A 21,915-nucleotide genomic window follows, 5' to 3' on the forward strand; every position below is an offset into this window, starting at 1 on the left:
CCTGAATGTTTAACCTTGACAATGGACCTTGCAGGGCTTCACTGTTATCACCAGGAGCTGGGCTAAGATGGAACGAAACTCTGGAATGGTAGTGTTGTGTTATGGGGAATTGTTGTGTTATAGGAAAATGATCCATTAATCACAAATATAAACTGCTGGCATGATATATTGTATTACACACTCCCAGTGGATTTCCCAGGTGAGAATGGATATCCCTAATTTATTTCCCATAATTCTCATTTTTATCATAAAACCTCACCCTCTGCATTGGACCCAGTTATGTTTTTTTTCTGGACTCAACATTACAGTCTTGGTTTATCCGTAACAGATATAGGCTACTACTGTAATTCTACTGTTATACCATTACCATGTTTAATTGTATTCTGACTGCAATGTAAAAATGGGAGTGTTGAGCAGCCATAAATACTTTTCACAGCCCTATATATAAGTGGCAGGATTACAAATGGAAAACATGCCAGCTAAATGCTCCACCAGACTGTATGTTTGTAATAGATACACAATATGGGTTTGCAGTACCCTCCAACGAGTTGTGCCCAAGTGCTGTTGGGTTTCAGAATTTGTTCTATATAGCCCATAGCACCATCATGTGGTGAGTGGTTGTTAGGATTTCACTGTTCTCTGTAGAGATTGACCCTGGGCCGGATCAAGAAATCATGGCTAAATGATATGGCTAAATTATGCTCTCTAGTGTATTTTGAACATTGACAGCGGGCTCCTTTGGTTGTATATATATATATTTTTTTAAGTATGTAATTATTATATTTTTGTTGCCTCTTGTGCACCCTACGGGCTTGGGCCCAGCCCCTGACTCACACAATTGACCAGTCACATTGATTTGTATACATATATACTTTTTAATCAGTTACCCAATCAAGGAAGGGACCTCCAGTTACCTACATAGGGTATAATAATCCTGTTCTACCCCCATCTGATGATTAGCAGTGTCATCAGCAGGCTGTCTACACTCATTGAGAGCGGGCTCCTGAGTCTTCCTGTGGTTGGCAGTTGCAGTGAAAAAATATAAAATATATACCACATATATAATATTCACTGTATATATACAATTTACAGTACATAATTCCTTAATATATACAGTGCCTTCGGAATGTATTCAGACCCCTTGACTTTTTTCACATTTTGTTACGTTACAGCCTTATTCTAAAAGGGATTATATTAATAAAATCCTCAGAAGTCTGCCCCATAATGACAAAGCAAAAACAGGTTTAAGGACATTTTTGCAAATGTATTAAAAATAAAAAAAAACAGAAATGCCTTATTTACATAAGTATTCAAACCCTTTGCTATGAGACTCAAAATTGAGCTAAGGTGCATCCTGTTTCCATTGATCAACCTTGAGATGTTTCTACAACTTGATGGGAGTCCACCTGTGGTAAATTCAATTGATTGGACATGATTTGGAAAGGCACACACCTTCCATATGGTCCCACAGTTGACAGTACATGTCAGAGCAAAAACCAAGCCATGAGGTCGAAGGAAATGTCTGTAGGGCTCCGAGACAGGATTGTGTCGAGGCACAGATCTGGGGAAGGGTACCAAAACATTTCTGCAGCATTGAAGATCCCCAAGAACACAGTGCCCTCCATCATTCTTAAATGGAAGAAGACTCCTCCTAAACTGGCCGCCCGGCCAAACTGAGCAATTGGGGGGGAAGGGCCTTGGTCAGGGAGGTGACCAAGAACCCGATGGTCACTCTGACAGAGCTCTAGAGTTCCTCTGTGGAGATGGGAGAAGCTTCCAGAAGGACAACCATCTCTGCAGCACTCCACCAATCAGGAATTTATGGTAGAGTGGCCAGAGTCTCTGAATATCTATCGTCTGTCTGTCAATAGATATTCAGTCTCTGAATGTCCTTGAGTGGCCCAGCCAGAGCCCGGACTTGAACCTGATCGAACATCTCTAGAGAGACCTGAAAATAGCTGTACAGCAACTCTCCCCATCCAACCTAACAAAGCTTGAGAGGATCTGCAGAGAATAATGGGAGAAATACAGGTGTGCCGAGCTTGTAGCATCATACCCAAGAAGACTTGAGGGTGTAATTGCTGCCAAAGGTGCTTCAACAAAGTACTGAGTAAAGGGTCTAAATAGTTATGTAAATGTTGTATTTCAGTTTTTTATTTGTAATAAATTTGCAAAAATGTCTTAACCTGTTTTTTCTTTGTCATTATGGGGTATTGTGTGTAGATTGACGAGGGAAAAAATCTATGTAATCAATTTTAGAGTTTGGCTGTAACCTATCAAAATGTGAAAAAAGTCAAGGGGTCTGAATACATTCTGAAGGCACTGTATATATATTTTTTCATTATATATTTTTTTGATGCCTCTTGGGCCCCCCATTGGCCTGGGAACAGGGGCATAAGCCCCGGTAAGTCCATGCATTAAGCCGGCCCTGAATTGACCAGATATACACTGAACAAAAATATAAATTCAACATGCAATAATTTCAAAGATTTGACTGAGTTACTGAGTTATATAAGGAAATCAGTCAATTGAAATTAATTAATTATGCCCTAATCTATGGATTTCACATGACTGAGAATACAGATATGCATCTGTTAGTCACAGATACCTTAGGTAGGGGAATGAATCAGAAAACCAGTCAGTATCTGCTGTGACCACCATTTGCCTCATCTCCTTCGCATAAAGTTGATCAGGCAGGACTGTGGCATGTGGAATGTTGTCCCATTCCTCTTCAATGGCTGTGCGAAGTTGCTGGATATTGGCAGGAACTGGAACACGCTGTTGTACACGTCAATCCAGAGTATCCCAAACAGGCTCAATGTGTGACATGTCTGGTGAGTATGCCAGCCATGGAAGAACTGGAACAATTTCAGCTTTCAGGAATTGTGTACAGATCCTTGTGACATGTGACTGTGAATTATCATGCTGAAACATGAGATGATGGCGGTGAATGAATGGCACGACAATGGGCCACAGGATTTCGTCATTGTATCTCTGTGCATTTAAATTGCCACCGATAAAATACATATTGTGTTCGTTGTCCGTAGTTTATGCCTGCTCATACCATAACCCCACCGCCACCATGGGGCACTCTGTTGACAACTTTGACATCAGCAAAACGCTCGCCCACACGATGGCATACACTCTGTCTGCCATCTGCCCGGTACAGTTGAAACCATGATTCTCCAGTGTGCCAGTGGCCATCGAAGGTGAGCATTTGCCCACTGAAGACGGTTACGACACCAAACTGCAGTCAGGTCAAGACCCTGGTGAGGACGATGAGCATGCAGATAAGCTTCCCTGAGACGGTTTCGGACAGTTTGTGCAGGAATTCTTCGGTTGTGCAAAACCATAGTTTCATCAGCTGTCCGGGTGGGACATCTCAGACCGTCCCGCAGGTGAAGAAGCCGGATGTGGAGGTCCTGTGCTGGCGTGGTTACACGTGGTCTGCGGTTGTGAGGCCGGTTGGACGTACTGCCAAATTCTCTAACACAACGTTGGAGGTGGCTTATTGTAGAGAAATGAACATTCAAGTCTCTGGTAACAGCTTTGGTGGATATTCCTGCAGTCAGCGTGCCAATTGCACTCTCTCACAAAATTTGAGACATCTGTGGCATTGTGTTCTGTGACAAAGTTGCACATTTTAGTTTATCTTTTTATTGTCCCCAGAAAAAGGTGAACCTGTGTAATGATTGTGCTCTTTAATCAGCTTCTTGATATGCCACCTGCCTAGAAGGCCAGCATCCCGGAGTCGCCTCTTTCCTGTTGACGTTGAGACTGGTGTTTTGAGGGTACTATTTAATGAAGCTGCCAGTTGAGGACTTGTGTAGCGTGTGTTTCTCAAACTAGACACTCTAATGTACTTGTCCTCTTGCTCAGTTGTGCATTGGGGCCTCCCACTCCTCAATCAATCAAATTCATCATGGTATATTATTGAGGGGGTCAAATTGACCTGTCTCTAATATTGGGGGGGGGGGGGGGGGGGGTCATGACCTATTCAAATGTAAGTTACATGCCTACCTATATTTCCTATGGTCTATTGCAATCAATGTTATAGCGAATACGGGGGTAGCCCCGACCAGGATTTGAACCCAGGTCCAGCTAATTTTCAAGCCAACACCTTAACCGTTATGCAAAGAGGTCCAGCCCTATTGTTGAGGTTGCTAGGTGTTGGATTAAGGCCACCTTTTAACCCCTTCCTTTGGGAGACCGTGTCCCCACGCTTCTCTAAACCAAGTCCCTCTTTTCAAAGAAAAGTCTGATTTTGTACTGGCTTCTTGGAACTGATATTGATTTGAATTCTTTTCTTAATTCTATTCAGTTGGTAAGTAGCTGCATGTTTGTTAGGCTACCTTTTACAATTTAAAGACAATTTTCTGGCTGTAGAATCTGTGTTATAATTAGGTTTACTGTAAATGTTTTGAATATCACATGGGCATTCTCTTAGATTACTAAAACAGACAGACAGACAGACAGACGATAGATACTCCGATGGTGTAATTGAATTGGATAAAAATGTGTTATTTTGGGGAAACAAGGCATTGTGTTTGCATGTAGATTTCTATCCTGTTCTAGACTGGTTTTCTGTAGTAATATTTCTGTAATAATATTGTGTATCTGATAATTGCAGTGTCACACAATGAACAACAGGGGGCAGTGTGGAATCAAATGATTCAGACAATTGGAGACATGTCTATGTTTTATTCCTCTAAAAATGGCTCATCTCTCAGTCAGTGAAAAGCTCTTACTGCGGCATAATTATTAACAGACATTTTCACACTCAAATTACAAGTCTATTATTGTATTTTTACACATATGCACAACATATTACATACTTTGAAACCCATAATGACATAAACACAACAGATAGCCTGTTGGGTTAAATTAGATTTATACATTTGAAAAACAACTAATAATAACAACCATTTACCACCATCAGAAAGGTATGAGTCATGAACCCTGTCAGTAAATGGGGGTCGTATCCATATCCAAAAGCCTGTATGTATTTGCAGTTAATTGCCATCAGCTATCAGGGTTAGAATAATATGAACGGTTATGGTCCCATTCATGATTGGGTTCATTCTCTGTCAACTCTCCCATTTTATACACTACTTGATCACCTCCATGTTTCAGAGGCACCAATGGGGTTGTCCCTCTTCTCTCTCTATCCTCCTCCCTCACTAGGCCTCAGAACCCAGGCTTTCCTAGTCACTTTCTTCTCATTTCTAAACGGCTGTGGGAAATCCATGACAAATCCAAACTAACGTTTTTCTCTCATGTCACACTTTGACATATCTCCCCTCCTCTAAATGCCAGTGAGGACCTTGACTCTGGGTTCATAACCAACACCCCTTTAAAACATTTGGCAGGGACCGTGTGTCCCTGCTGCTTCCATATCCACAGCCCCTCTCATGTTTTTAACACTTCAGTCACAATAAAAAATAAAAAAAATACACATCCATCATTAGTGTCATTTGTTTTAATACAACGTGAGCGGCGACATGGACACCAGACATCCAGAAAGGGCACACTAGTCTGGGAAGTGCTAGGTTAATGTGTTCATCCAGTTCGGTTCGCTGTCTGATCAGCTCTGCAAATAGGCAGTGACAGGATAGCAAGACACCTGTTGACTACGAGCCCAGCCAAAACAGATAGCGTTTCTCGCTGACCACTGGGAGCCAGGGATCTGACCACCAACACAAACACTCAGAATGCAGAGAGGTCTAACAGAACTTCTCCCTCCTCTCATCTTCCAAGGAGGGCTTAAGCGGACTGGAAGGGAGCCCCAGCCCCAGATCCATTAAATATTAGACCTAGCCATTGCCCAATGAAAAATGAGCAATGACCTCTTTTGGAGAGGTCCAAATGTCAGTGGTTTCCTCTGAGTGAAGCATCATGGTACTTGGCACTCGTCTGACATTGAATCAGCGCTGCTCTGACCCCCCCTGTTTTCACCACTCTGAGTTAGCCTCACCTCTTCCTCCTCTGTCCTCTCATCAGAGAGGGAAGACACAGGCACTCAGCAATCCTCCTGTGATATTTTTTCAAAATAAATCCTACATGTCAACATTTCAAGTTTCAAAGAATAATTCAGTACAGACTTTCTCACTACCATGGCCCTTTAAACAGTATTTAGCTGACTGTGTAGAAAGATAAGCCTTACACAAACCTCCTCCAGGACAGGCGTACAGTGGGTAGACTACTGTGTATGTGTGACGTGACTGGACCAAATTCCTCTATTCAAATGTCCTGATAGACAATGATTCAACAGACAAACCAGACAAACACATGTCATTAACAGCATGTGCGACAAGCAAGCTCATTTACGACTGCAATCACATGGATGACTATGATTTAAAGTCTATCGCAGTGCTTAGTTTACCTCATGCACACCATCCTGTTCTTGCGAGATCAGGATGGTTCGTAGGAGGCTAGTTCTTAGTGATGTTGATAGCCAATTACCTCTACTGCACAAACCAAAGGGTTGAAAAGAATCAAATGAATGGAAACACATTTCTGAGTTTCAGCAATCAACCATTCATTTAGTGAGGGTTTCAAATTACTACAATCCAACACACTTAATACAGTGGCTTGCGAAAGTATTCACCCCACTTGGCATTTTTCCTATTTTGTTGCCTTACAACCTGGAATTAAAATAGATTTTTGGGGGGTTTGTGTCATTTGATTTACACAACATGCCTACCACTTTGAAGATGCAAAATATTTTTCATTGTGAAACAAACAAGAAATAAGACAAAAAAACTGAAAACTTGAGCGTGCATAACTATTCACCCCCCCAAAGTCGATACTTTGTAGAGCCACCTTTTGCAGCAATTACAGCTGCAAGTTTCTTGGGGTATGTCTCTTTGAACTTGGCACATCTAGCCACTGAGATTTTTGCCCATTCTTCAAGGCAAAACTGCTCCAGCTCCTTCAAGTTGCATGGTTTCCGCTGGTGTACAGCAATCTTTAAGTCATACGACAGATTCTCAATTTGATTGAGGTCTGGGCTTTGACTAGGCCATTCCAAGACATTTAAATGTTTCCCCTTAAACCACAGAAGTGTTGCTTTTGCAGAATGCTTAGGGTCATTGTCCTGCTGGAAGGTGAACCTCCGTCCCAGTCTCAAATCTCTGGAAGACTGAAACAGGTTTCCCTCAAGAATTTCCCTGTATTTAGCGCCATCCATCATTCCTTCAATTCTGACCAGTTTCCCAGTCCCTGCCAATGAAAAACATGCCCACAGCATGATGCTGCCACCACCATGCTTCACTGTGGGGATTGTATTCTCAGGGTGATGAGAGGTGTTGGGTTTGTGCCAGACATAGCGTTTTCTTTGATGGCCTAAAAGCTCAATTTTAGTCCCATCTGACCAGAGTACCTTCTTCCATATGTTTGGGGAGTCTCCCACATGCCTTTTAGCGAACACTAAATGTGTTTACTTATTTATTTCTTTAAGCAATGGCTTTTTTTCTGGCCACTCTTCTGTAAAGCCCAGCTCTGTGGAGTGTACGGCTTAAAGTGGTCCTATGGACAGATACTCCAATCTCCGCTGTGGAGCTTTACAGCTCCTTCAGGGTTATCTTTGGTCTCTTTGTTGCCTCTCTGATTAATGCCCTCCTTGCCTGGTCTGTGAGTTTTGGTGGGCAGCCCTCTCTTGACAGGTTTGTTGTGGTGCCATATTCTTTCCATTTTTTAATAATGGATTTAATGGTGCTCTGTACTTCCAACCCTAATCTGTACTTCTCCACAACTTTGTCCCTAACCTGTTTGGAGAGCTCCTTGGTCTTCATGGTGCCGCTTGCTTGGTGGTGCCCCTTGCTTAGTGGTGTTGCAGACTATGGGGCCTTTCAGAACAGGTGTATATATACTGAGATCATGTGACAGATCATGTGACACTTAGATTGCACACAAGTGGACTTTATTTAACTAATTATGTGACTTCTGAAGGTAATTGGTTGCACCAGATCTTATTTAGGGGCTTCATAGCAAAGGGAGTGAATACATATGCAAGCACCACTTTTCCGTTTGTAATTTTTTTCAACAAGTTTTTCTTTTCATTTCACTTCACCAATTTGGACTATTTTGTGTATGCACATGACATGATATGTAAATTAAAATCAATTCAAATTACAGGTCGTAATGCAACAAAATAGGAAAAACGGGGGGATGAATACTTTTGCAAGGCACTCGTAAAAACATTTTTGTTAGGTACTGAACAAGCTCATTGATCAGTATTTGACCACCTTATTACTTTATTGTTTTGCAGATATTTGTTTTAGGGCTGAGATGTGTCCAGTTCTTAGTGACAGACATGATCTCCCACTCCCACCTGATCACATGGCACCTGGTCTCCACACACACGGCTGGACGCCCACCTTGGTGGCAATGAAGCGGGGTTTTGGCGCCTGCATGGCATTCGCCCTTAGGGGAGTGGGAAGGTTAGCAAGGAAACTAAGCTCAGGGGCACTCTGAAACTGCTTGGCTCCTTGGAGCCCACTGTAGGACACTCCAGGATAGGGTGCTGGGTGGGGGATGGGGATGGGGTTGCGGACAGGGGTAACATTGATTCTGGGCAGTCCAGGCAGGCCCCCTGAATAGGTAGGAGCAAGGATGGAAGGTGAGGCAGAGACAGGAGCTGGGGCAAAGAAAGGGGCAGGGGTTGGGGAGAGAGGAGCAGGGGTTGGGGAGATCATATCGGAGCGGGTCAGGCGCTCTCCCAGCGTTGTGGCTGAGCGAGGAGCGATCACGGTGGGGGCCAGGCTCGGGGCTGACATGGGCGTGGGTGTGGAGAAGCGTTTGATCTCATACACACGGGCCGCTTTGACTGGGATCTGTCTGGGAGGGGTCATGGTGCTGCCCACCATAGTAGTGTACCCTCCCTGCTGATGTCTCTGGTCCTGGTAGGAGGGAATCGCTGACAGCTTGGCAACACTACCCCCGAACATAGCTGAGTTGAGCTGGTAAGGCTGCCTTCTCATGAAATCCAGAGCTTTGATTCCCTCCCTCTGAAAGGTGATCCCTCCTTTGCCTCCCCAGTCCCCCCTGTCAGACCTGCTGGTATCTCTCTGTGGCCCCACAGGACAGGAGGGGGCCAGCAGAGGGTTGTAGCCGATAGGCGGGGGGGCGCGGATGTTGGGGGATAACTTCCACTGTGAGTTGATATTGGGGTTGGGAGCATCCTGGGGCTCGACCCCTGGGCGGTTGACCTCTTGCCGGTAGGCGGTCACCTGAGGGGTGTCTACCACATACCGGTCCATGCGGCTCTGCCTGCGGGCAAACAGCTGAGCCCCCTTGCCTTCTTCCTGGGGGATCTGAGGGGCCTCGTGGATGACCCTGGGTTTGGGGGCCACCAGTGGAGGCATCCTTCCCCGGCAGACTTCAGCATCCTGGTCTTCCTCTGCACCTGACTCAAAGCCCATCACACTCTCTGAGTAGCTTCTGTAGCGGGGCCTGTCATCCAGGTTCTGCACCATGTTCAGCAGGTCAGGGTTTGGAGAGTTCTTCTTCTCAGCAGGGACTCGAAACATGGGCCTCCTGCCGCTGTGCCGACGAGCCTCCAGGAGGATGCCGGTACGACCGCCAGGGGCAGGTGGGACCTTGGACATGGGGGATCTGAGTATAGGTGTTGGGGTTGTGGGGTTTGGGAGTGGGACAACCGAGACAGAAGCTTGGGGCATCTGGGCAACAGAAACTTGAGGTTGGTGTATGGGGTCGAAAGACACTGGAGCTGGGGCTGATTGAGCCACTGAGACTGGGGCTGATTGAGCCACTGAGACTGGGGCTTGGGGTATGGGTGCACCTGAGAATGGTGATGGGGGTGGAATTGAGGGTACATTGGCAAATGATCCTGGAGGTGGGGGTATGGGGCCACCTGAGAATTGTGCTGGGGGTGGAGGTATGGCTGTGAAGGACACCTGTTGAACAGAGGGCATGGGTGGTTCTGCCAGGTTCTCCACAGAGAAGGCAGGACGGGGATGAGTGGCCAGTGCTGAGGCGGAGGTGGAGAAGGGTCCTCTGGACACAGAGGATGGGGGAGAGAAGAAGGCGGGATTACCACTTGGAGGCGGCTCTGATGAGGTGGAGAAGGAAGGTCCTACAATAGACACCGAGGTCGCCGGGCGCGGGGCGCTTTTGGTGACGACAGGGCGGAACACAACAGGAGCGGTGGCGGCTCGGTTGGTCACAAACCCTGGGTTGAAGGGGCGGGCTGTTCTGTTGAGCACAGAGCTGGAGGAGAGTTCTGGCAGCAGTGTTTGGGGTGGAGGTATGTGGGTGGTTAAGATCGACACTTGGGTGGTGATTGGGTTGGGTGCCACAGTCAGGGGTGACATCACCATGCCAGCCGTGCTCACTGGAGAGTAGGCAACGTCTCCATTAGCCATGCTGTAGGCAGCTGGGGCCGGTGCCATAGGCCTCACTGCCACACACCGAGCCTCCTCCTGGAAGGCTACAGGGGGCGGTGGTGCCATAGGCTGCTGAGGCTGGTACATCTGTGGTTGTGTTTCTGGCTGGGGCTGGCTCTGTGCATATGGCTGAGGCTGCTCCTGGATCTGTATTTGGTTCGGTGATTGGGTCCTTATCTGAGGTTGGGCGGCAGCCACCTTCTTGGCGTGCTCGGCCGCCCTCTTCCTCTGCTGCTCAAACAGCTGGGCGCCCTTCCCAGAGATGTCACTCAGGCCGGGACTAGGGGCATCTTCTGTCCCGTCCCCTCGCTCTCCACCTGCGGTCGCCCTCTTCTCCAGCGCATCCAGGTAGTCACTGTCCCAGGTGGTGTCGGGGGCGGCCGAGAAGCCATCCTCATCAAACTCCGACTCGCTTCCTGGGAAGAGACCGTCTTCCTCTGGGGAATTGTGCTGCATGTCCTCGTCCACGCTGCCGAAGCTGGTCAGCGTGTACTTCTTGGAGCGCTGCCTGCGCTTCTTGAACATCAGCACGCCCTTGGAGTTGGGGTTGGGGGCATCTGTCAGAAGGGAGGCGATAGAGCGGCACTTGGTTCTGGCCTCCTTCACCTTTTTGTCTTGAACCGTGTCACCCCGGTTCAGTTCTGTAGGGGTCAGAGAGCATGTTTTAGGGTGGGCACGTCTGTAGAAATGCCATTACTGTTTCTATGTCATCTTGGTTAGGATCATTTCCGGTTTCAGTCCAGTCGCCACATTAAAAAAAACAAAAGCTCTCTTTAATAGGAGTTATAATTCATCTGAACTGATTAACTTAAATTGGAACTGAATCTAACATAATATACACAAAAAGATCACGGGAGAATCTTTTATAGGGTGGACTGTGATGCATTGACGACAGTAAAGGGGGATTTTCTTTTATACCAGTGATGAGCGACCAGATTTAACCTTTAAATGGAGAACTCAGCATGACACCAGGTTCTAAAAACAACAGGGAGAGTCTTTAACAAGCATCCATCTTCTAAGATGCTACCAGGGCACATTCTGTAAAATGACTGGCAAGCTACATGCTTTTCACATTAACCAAGGTAAAGGAAAAATCCCTAGTTCCCAGCTACTAACTTCACCAAATAGCAGAAAGTGTTAACGGAAAGTCCCATCTTCTAGGCAGAGGTTGTACATTTCCACTAATTTGTTATGGTTTTAATTAGCGTAGGGAGGCTAAATCTATGATCCCAATGTGCCCAACTATGTAAGGAGTTGTTATATAATTTGTCACCGGCAGTGTCCCTGAACAGGACATGTGAATGTGAACCTGTAATTAGGGACACCTAGGGATTAATGGCATTTTATTTCAATAACTTGTTAAAAAATAAACATCTTTGAATAGTCTCAGCCCTCCCTGTCCTGAAGTTTATGACTGACAGGTGGATATGTTGTAAATATTTTCTATTTATGTACTTTGTCAGGAGTTTATTATTGGCATAAAGTATGAAATGATCACATACTCTACTGTAGATAACAGAGATTCTCTGTTATTGTAACAAAGCATTTTTATGTATGGAATTTCCCTTTAATCTGCCATGTAGTCCATCTGTCTTGGGATCGTCTTTGCTTGACAAACTCAAAAGATTCCAACTACTTACAGTGGGGAGAACAAGTATTTGATACACTGCCGATTTTGCAGGTTTTCCTACTTACAAAGCATGTAGAGGTCTGTAATTTTTATCATAGGTACACTTCAACTGTGAGAGGCGGAATCTAAAACAAAAATCCAGAAAATCACATTGTATGATTTTTAAGTAATTAATTTGCATTTTATTGCATGACATAAGTATTTGATCACCTACCAACCAGTAAGAATTCCGGCTCTCACAGACCTGTTAGTTTTACTTTAAGAAGCCCTCCTGTTCTCCACTCATTACCTGTATTAACTGCACCTGTTTGAACTCATTACCTGTATAAAAGACACCTGTCCACACACTCAATCAAACAGACTCCAACCTCTCCACAATGGCCAAGACCAGAAAGCTGTGTAAGGACATCAGGGATAAAATTGTAGACCTGCACAAGGCTGGGATGGGCTACAGGACAATAGGCAAGCAGCTTGGTGAGAAGGCAACAACTGTTGGCGCAATTATTAGAAAATGGAAGAAGTTCAAGATGACGGTCAATCACCCTCGGTCTGGGGCTCCATGCAAGATCTCACCTCGTGGGGCATCAATGATCATGAGGAAGGTGAGGGATCAGCCCAGAACTACACGGCAGGACCTGGTCAATGACCTGAAGAGAGCTGGGACCACAGTCTCAAAGAAAACCATTAGTAACACACTACGCCGTCATGGATTAAAATACTGCAGCGCACGCAAGGTCCCCCTGCTCAAGCCAGCGCATGTCCAGGCCCGTCTGAAGTTTGCCAATGACCATCTGGATGATCCAGAGGAGGAATGGGTGAAGGTCATGTGGTCTGATGAGACAAAAATAGAGCTTTTTGGTCTAAACTCCACTCGCCGTGTTTGGAGGAAGAAGAAGGATGAGTACAGCCCCAAGAACACCATCCCAATCGTGAAGCATGGAGGTGGAAACATCATTCTTTGGGGATGCTTTTCTGCAAAGGGGACAGGACGACTGCACCGTATTGAGGGGAGGATGGATGGGGCCATGTATCGCGAGATCTTGGCCAACAACCTCCTTCCCTCAGTAAGAGCATTGAAGATGGGTCGTGGCTGGGTCTTCCAGCATGACAACGACCCGCAACACACAGCCAGGGCAACTAAGGAGTGGCTCCGTAAGAAGCATCTCAAGGTCCCGGAGTGGCCTAGCCAGTCTCCAGACCTGAACCCAATAGAAAATCTTTGGAGGGAGCTGAAAGTCCGTATTGCCCAGCGACAGCCCCGAAACCTGAAGGATCTGGAGAAGGTCTGTATGGAGGAGTGGGCCAAAATCCCTGCTGCAGTGTGTGCAAACCTGGTCAAGAACTACAGGAAACGTATGATCTCTGTAATTGCAAACAAAGGTTTCTGTACTAAATATTAAGTTCTGCTTTTCTGATGTATCAAATACTTATGTCATGCAATAAAATGCTAATTAATTACTTAAAAATCATACAATGTGATTTTCTGGATTTTTGTTTTAGATTCCGTCTCTCATAGTTGAAGTGTACCTATGATAAAAATTACAGACCTCTACATGCTTTGTAAGTAGGAAAACCTGCAAAATCGGCAGTGTATCAAATACTTGTTCTCCCCACTGTATGTGATCCTGCTTTAGGTGGCTTTCCAAAATGAGTTTTAGTGGCTGATATGTTTTCTCACACCGACATAATTGATTCATTTTACTGATCCGTTCTTGGCCATATCTTAAAACCATACATTTCTGTGTTCCTTTGGACTAAGTGGAGCATTTGAAACATCTGTGACGGAACATCATCCCATAACAAACCTCTTCATCTCTGATACACAAACATGGATTCTTCAGCTGTTAGCCCAGGTCACTGGTCCATACATCAGCTGCCTGACAGACTGATCAGAGCAGAGGGCACCCCGCCTCACTATTATTAGCTATTGGTGTATTGGTGCCTAACCATCCGGCCAAAGACACCACGTGTGTGTATTTTGTATATTCATATGTGTATGAATGGAATGTTATCACATTTTGTTTACTCTGTTTTACACGTGTCTTACTTATACATGTAAATATGTATGTTTTTCTTAAACGTACCCTTGTTTTTTATTTCAGTCTTAGCGAGACGTAGCAAGACATGAACATGAGAGGGGAATATAGTGGAGGAGAAGGACAGAGTGATGTATAAAAGTGGTCAAAGAGGGAAAGTGAGACAGGGGAGAAGGACTCTGCTATTTGATACCAGATAGCAGCTGCATGGAAATGCTTTTCCCAGTTCATACATGCAGTGCTCAGGTTACCGGGCAACTGAACCAGGGGACAAATATAGCCCCTGTTCTATGTAGAAGGGACCGCCTCTGTCCTCTTAAAATGGCCCCATGCAGACTAATGCTGTCTCATGGGGAACCCTCTGCCTTTACCTGAGAGGACAATGTAATTTGTTATGCAGTGCCAACCTCAACTAGCCATTACATGACAAATTATTTGTACAGTAACAAATCCCGTATCACCCTATGGTGATGATGATTTGTATGATCATGATTTGTATACTCACTGGCTTGCTTGGCCTTGTCCATGTATGTGACACTGAGCTCCTCGTCCAGAGGGGTGTCTATAGGCCCCACCATGGGCACCATCTGCCTACGGGAGCTCAGCTGCATGGCCTCCTTGGCCCTCTCGGGTGACACCAGTGGGACAACATTGGATGGCTCCTGGAAGGTTCTGTCCTCCTCCACCACTCTGTCCTGCCCTGAGACCTGGTCCTCAACCGAGGAGATGATGGAGGATGTCTCTGTGGAGGTCTGGGAGGACCACATCCCTGGAGGGGGCTGGTAGATCACCTCCCTGCGGGCCACCCCTGGCAGGCCCTCCCCCCCTCCTCTGCCATCCAGTAACCCGTGGCCCTGGAGCCCTGGGTAGACCCGGGCATCTGGGGCACTGTCATAGCCGCTAAACTCGGAGGTCTCCCCTCCTTCCGGGGAGGCTCTACCGAAGGCTTTTCCGGGTAAGTTGCTGGGATTTCTGTGCTTCTGCCTCCTCTGCCTCTCGTTGGCCGCCACTTCTGCGTCACTGTCTGTCTCCCCGTAGTAGGCCTCACTGCCTGGGGGCGAGGTGATGCTTCTGCGCACCATGGGGGATAGGAGGGAGGACCTGCCATGGGGGACCTCCATGACAGTGGCTGTGTGGTGTAGTCTGGAGGAGGGGGACATGGTGCGCAGGGTGGCTCGGTACTCTTTGTCGATACGGGGTGATGGGGCGCGGGTCAACAGCACCACAGACTGGAAGCCTTCCGGCACCCTGTAGGAGCAAATTCACAACACGGTTACTTCTTGTCAATAGGGGGGCGCCATTTCGACTTTGTAAAAATTTCTTCCCAAATTAAACTGCCTCGTACTTAAATCTTGCACGTACAATATGCATATTATTATTACTATTGGATAGAAAACACTCTCTAGTTTCTAAAACCGTTTGAATTATATCTGTGAGTAAAACAGAACTCAAGTTGCAGCTAACTTCCTGTCAGGAAGTGAGAAATCTGAAATCGATGCTCTGTTCCAGGGTCAGTTTATTAAATTGCATGTGATCTATGAGTCGACATGCACTGCATACGATTTCCACTAGATGTCAGTAAGCAGTGAGAATTGGAATTGTGTTGCTAGGCAGATCTGAGGCCATATAAAGGCTCATGGAACCGGGGGTGCACTCTTTTCAACGTTCGTCATGGCGCAGAGGAGGACCTCAGGATGGCATTCTGAAAAGCTCTCGTTATAGGCCTTAGATATATCCGGCTCTGATTTTATTCGATATAGGTGTTAAAGACATCATAATGTAGTTATTTTAAACCGAGTTATATCAGTTTATATCAGTATATTGCGATTTTCGGATATTTCTTTGTCCTGCGTTATGAAGAGTTGGGCACGTCTGGGCCACATAGCTAATGTTTGCTGCTAATTCCTAAGTTGAAGACGGCAATCTACAACCGAGCAACGATGATTCTGGACAAAGGACCACTTGCAGAAGATTCTGATGGAAGCTCATCAAAAAGTAAGAACTATTTATGATGTTAATTCGTTGTTCTGTTGAAAAATGTAAAACTATTATTCGGCCATTAATTTCGGTGCGGTCTCGCTTTAGCGCACGCTGTATGTCGTAGTAACGTTAATTTTAAAAATCTAACACAGCGGTTGCATTAAGAACTAATGTATCTTTCATTTGCTGTCCAACCTGTATTTTTTAGTCAAGTTTATGATTAGTTATTGATTAGATTAGGTGCCTCTCCCAAGATTTCTCCCGACATTTTGTTGGCAGCTTGGCTACTATTCTCATTGTATAACCACGATTTGCCGCTAAATATGCACATTTTCGAACAAACAATATATGTATTGTGTAATATGATGTTATAGGACTGTCATCTGAAGAAGTTTGAGAAGGTTAGTGAAAAAATTAATATCTTTTGCTGGTTTATTCGTTATCACTACTGTTGGCTTGAATCAATGCTGTTGTGTGGTTGGCTATTGTAGTAAGCTAATATAATGCTAAATTGTGTTTTCGCTGTAAAACACTTAAAGAATCTGAAATATTGGCTGGATTCACAAGATCTTTGTCTTTCATTTGCTGTACGCTGTGTATTTTTCATAAATGTTTTATGATGAGTATTTAGGTAATTCACGTTTGCTCTCTGTAGTTATTCTAGTTGCTTTGGTGAGAGTTGTGATGGTGGCTGCAATGTAAAACTATGATTGATACCTGAAATATGCACATTTTTCGAACAAAACATATGCTATACAATAAAAATGTTATCAGACTGTCATCTGATGAAGTTGTTTCTTGGTTAGTGACTATTTATATCTTTATTTGGTCGAATTTGTGATAGCTACCTATGCAGGAAAAAAATGGTGGGAAAAAAAAGTTGTGTCTTTTGCTATGGTGGTTAGCTAATAGAAATACATATTGTGTCTTCCCTGTAAAACATTTTAAAAATCAGAAATGATGGCTGGATTCACAAGATGTGTATCTTTCATTTGGTGTCTTGGACTTGTGATTTCATGAACATTTTATTATATGATATCCCTGTGGCTTTAGGCTAGGCTATGCTAGTCAGCTTTTTTGATGGGGGGGATCCCGGATCCGGGTTTGTGACTCGTTAGAGGTTTTAAGTATTGTTGGTCATACTGTTCTGGCCTATCCTATTTGTGTAGCACATAATGATGGAGTAAACATTAATGATGGAGTAAAACTTAATGATGGAGTATCACTTAATAATGGAGTAAAACTTAATGATTGATTAAAACTTAATGGTGGAGTAAAACTTAATGATGGAGTAAAACTTAATGATTGATTAAAACTTAATGATGGAGTAAAAATGAATGATGGAGTAAAACTTAATGGTGGAGTAAAACTTAATGATGGAGTAAAACTTAATGATTGATTAAAACTTAATGATGGAGTAAAACCTCTTAAGGATCGGCCCCTTTTTTTCAATTTTCGCCTAAAATGACATACCCAAATCTAACTGCCTGTAGCTCAGGCCCTGAAGTAAGGATATGCATATTCTTGGTACCATTTGAAAGGAAACACTTTTAAGTGTGTGGAAATGTGAAAGGAATGTAGGAGAATATAACACAATATATCTGGTAGAAGATAATACAACCTTTCTTTAGTATTTTTTGGTACAATCATCTTTGAAATGCAAGAGAAAGGCCATAATGTATTATTCCAGCCCAGTTGCAATTTTGATTTTGGCCATTAGATGGCAGCAGTGTATGTGCAAAGTTTTAGACTGATCCAATGAACCATTGCATTTCTGTTCAAAATTTTGTATCAGTACTGCCCAAATGTGCCTAATTTGTTTATTAATAACTTTTCATGTTCAAAGCTGTGCACTCCTCAAACAATAGCATGGTATTCTTTCACTGTAATAGCTACTGTAAATTGGACAGTGCAGTTAGATGAACAAGAATTTAAGCTTTCTGCCAATATCAGATATGTCTATGTCCTGGGAAATGTTCTTGTTACTTACAACCTCATGCTAATCGCATTAGCCTACGTTAGCTCAACCATCCCGTAGGGGACCCACCAATCCTGAAGTTAATGATGAAGTAGCCCTTAATGATGGAGTAGCACTTCACGATGGAGTAAAACGTAATGATGGAGTAGCACTTAATGCTAATATAGTATGTAAAACAATATGTTAACAGCAGGGTTATTTGACAGACAGGTGTACCCATCAATGGTGATTGTAACTGCTCTCTGACCTCTTGACCTGGATGTGTAGTATTCCTGGGGAGCTGTCGATTATGGTCATGGCCTGGGCGTGGGACAGACCTCCACATGGCTGGTTGTTGATGGACACCAGCTCATCACCCTCCCGCAGTCCTGCCCTGCACGCCTTACTGCGCTTACGCACCTACACCAGCAGAGAGACAAAATATCACACACAGTATTCAATATGAGACTGCCAACAGCACCCATTACGATACTCTCTCTTCATTACGATCTCTTTTTCTAACGTTCACTCTCCCTCTCCAACTATTTATCTCTGTCATCTCTCCTTTTATCTGAAAAGTGATATTGCATGGAGAACATGACAAAGCCGCTCTTGATGTCTAGTCTTGATGACTTGCTCTGACAGCTTGGACGTGCTACAGACATTGCCCACAACCTGTGGCAGAAGTGAAACGCTCTTACCCACTTTATCAGGGAAATGCCAGCCAGCACCTCTACTCCCCCATGCACTCTCCCTCTATTTGTGTACAGGGTCAACCGATAGGCAGCAGCCTGCCATTCCTATGCTATTATACTGTGTACATGTAAGTTGTGTAGTACCTAGTATATTGCAGAGGAATTTATTTATCCTAGACCCCTAGAGGTTACTCTAGGATATGATACTAAAAACATCTGCATATTGAATATGTTATGGCTACAAATACTGTGCATGAGTTCATTGTTTGGATCTGAGGCCAGGTACACAGGGTTCAACCCAATTCATCACTAGAAGAATATTCAGGGCTGACATTGTTGACCCGTAATTATATCACAGGTCCCAGTTAGCTAACCCTATCAAAGTGGCCCTGACTTTGTGTTGTTACTTGAGGAAGGGGACATTAATAAGTCAATCAGTCACCTTGTGGTCTTAGCTCCTGGCTGCTGCCCCTGTATCAAAACACACACACGCACATGCAGATTCACATGTGCACACACACCTAACATGATTATTCCGCCTCCATTTCTGAGGTCCGGGGTCATACGCTTTTAGATTGGCCGCCACAGACACAGCTGTCTGTTCAGATAAGGTGAGCTGACGTCCTAAGCTTCTGCGCAACTCACCTCCATGTTGGATTATGATCTACTATTTTTGACGAACCATTATTCTAAGAGCTCTAATAATAATATTGTTCTCTATCATGCAATTCAGGAAGTAGGGTACGGCCGTCGTGTTGATGCAACCTATGAGATCTCAAGAGTGTGTGCATGTTGAAGCTACATGACCTAGAACCCTCAAACACAACTCTGGACCTCGAAGCCAGTTCCACTGCATTTTTTACATTGTTCCCCTCTAGTCAGGGACTGCTTTAGACCTGGGACACCAGGTGTGTGCAATTAATTATTAGGTAGAACAGAAAACCAGCAGGCTCCGGACCTCGTAGGGTAAGAGTTGAATATCCCTGACCTATAAGAATATTTTACTCTGGTAGAAACTGGATACATCGATGTTTACATTGATGTGTGTGAAGATAGAGTATTTTGTCTTTGTTTTGGAGCACAGGCAAAGAATACAACCTTCACTAGGCTGAAACCCACACCTTAGTGAGTCACCCCTCAACCCAGAATAGCCAGGTTGAAAAGCAAATTATTCTCAGTTAACGTGGTTTCAGTGTGTGTGTGTGTGTGTGTGTGTGTGTGTGTGTGTGTGTGTGTGTGTGTGTGTGTGTGTGTGTGTGTGTGTGTGTGTGTGTGTGTGTGTGTGTGTGTGTGTGTGTGTGTGTGTGTGTGTGTGTGTGCGTGCGTGCGTGCGTGCGTGCGTGCGTGCGTGTGCGCGTGCGCGTGCGTGTGTATACTGTATGTACTAAAATAATCTATCAAGAAAAATGACTTATATTCAGATGGGCAGAGAATAGATCCAACAGAAATACTTTGACGTAAATCCTTCCTGAACTGTGAACTGATATGCTGTATGTACAGTATCTATGACAACTTTGATGAACTGAATAACCTCTTGTGAATGTGTGTAGTGACTGACTGAGAAGCAGCCACTCAGAAACGAGTGCCAATGATGACCTTCTGCAAATGATGACCCTGATCTGTCTAACATCGGCGTAATCATGCACCAAAAGCTTTATGGAAAACAGTACTTCATGTGTATTTTACAGCTAGATATTTTTTCCCCATGTCATTAGAGCTTCATGATCAAAATGAAACATGAAATGATGTCTGCATAGAAACACACTCTTTCTTACACACCCAAGATCTATGACTACTGATATGAAAGGTGATTAAAGAAAAAAACATACCACATGGGAGGTTGAGAGGGGTTGCTACATACTCACATAAAAAATATTACAGTTTACTATAGAATACTACAGTACTTATTATAGAATTCTGTAGTAAACTGTAGAATACCATACTACACACTGTAGTATCCCTCAATCATGTGTATTACTTACTATAGAATGTTGTCGTATACCGTAGAAGACTATAGTAAATACTACAGTATAATCTGCTAAAAAGCCTGCAAGAACACCACTTTTTTAAACTATAGTAAATATTACAGTATTTAATTTACATATACCATGCCTATTCCCTCCCCCATATCCCAACACTACAGTCAAAACTATAGTATATAAATATAGTAATACTATAGTATTTAGACCATAGTGTAATATAGATTTTTTTTAATGGGTACTTTCCAAGCAGTAGAACTTTAAAGTTCAACAGCTCTATCAATCACTCCAATGTCTACACATGAGACCCATTCCAGAAGAGACACATGAGTTATCCTCAGGCCTTTCGGCCCCTGCCCATGGTGGCAGCCAATATTCCATCCGAACCACATTCACAACCCTTTATATCCCACTAATTCCAGACTCCCTACAGTATATCATAGAATGCACTGTCATCGTAAAAAAATGAACCCCCACCATTTTTTCTGCAATTATTCAGAATGTATCCTTTGTAACAGTTTTACCATCCTATCTTTCACTGAAGCCATACCTTGGCCACCTGAAGTGGTTTCTGGTGCTCCACGCCCCCCTGGAGACGAAAGCCCCATGGTGCTCCACCGGACAAGGTGATTATAACCTCTTCTGACACCATTATTGTGTGATACCTTCCCCTTTTCTGTCCGTTTGTCTGTCTTTTTGTCTTTCTGGGGGGGCCCTCAATGCGTTTGCTCCATAGTTGTCAGGGCCCCCTCAGAGAGCTCTGTCCACTCTCCTTCAGCTATAATGTCCTGGAGCTGACTTCTCTCAGCCCCTATTCTGGCACCTGGGCACACATACACACACTCTCCCACTGACACCCACTCTGACACACACTCTGAGTATGAGCAATGCTGATAGGGTTGCAGGCTGGAGGAGCTGAAAAAAAGAGAGGGGGGAGAGAGAGAGAGAAAGAGAGAGAGAGGGGGGAGAGAGAGAGGGGGGGTGGAGGGAGAGAGAGAGAGGGGGGTGGAGGGAGAGAGAGAGAGAAATGGAGAGGGAGAGGGATAGGAAAAGAGAAGGAGAGAGAGAGAGAGAGAGAGAGAGAGAGAGAGAGAGAGAGAGAGAGAGAGAGAGAGAGAGAGAGAGAGAGAGAGAGAGAGAGAGAGAGAGAGAGAGAGAGAGAGAGAGAGAGAGAGAGAGAGAGAGAGAGAGAGAGAGAGAGAGAGAGAGAGAGAGAGAGAGGAGAAGATAGG

General features: G+C 44.5%; 1 protein-coding gene across 1 annotated transcript; it reads right to left on the reverse strand.

Moving 5' to 3' along the window:
• Positions 1-8,048: 8,048 nt before the first annotated feature.
• Positions 8,049-21,473, reverse strand: LOC139570795 (synaptopodin 2-like protein). The gene is made up of 4 exons (XM_071392982.1): positions 21,234-21,473; positions 18,278-18,429; positions 14,578-15,320; positions 8,049-11,047 (listed from the first exon to the last, which is right to left on the reverse strand). Exons 1-4 carry the CDS (start codon positions 21,333-21,335, stop codon positions 8,337-8,339), a joined length of 3,708 nt encoding a protein of 1,235 aa, XP_071249083.1. The 5' UTR covers positions 21,336-21,473; the 3' UTR covers positions 8,049-8,336.
• Between the last annotated feature and the right edge of the window lie 442 nt (positions 21,474-21,915).

The sequence above is a fragment of the Salvelinus alpinus genome, chromosome 3, assembly GCF_045679555.1.
Source record: "Salvelinus alpinus chromosome 3, SLU_Salpinus.1, whole genome shotgun sequence".
In the NCBI taxonomy this organism is placed as follows: Eukaryota; Metazoa; Chordata; class Actinopteri; order Salmoniformes; family Salmonidae; genus Salvelinus; species Salvelinus alpinus.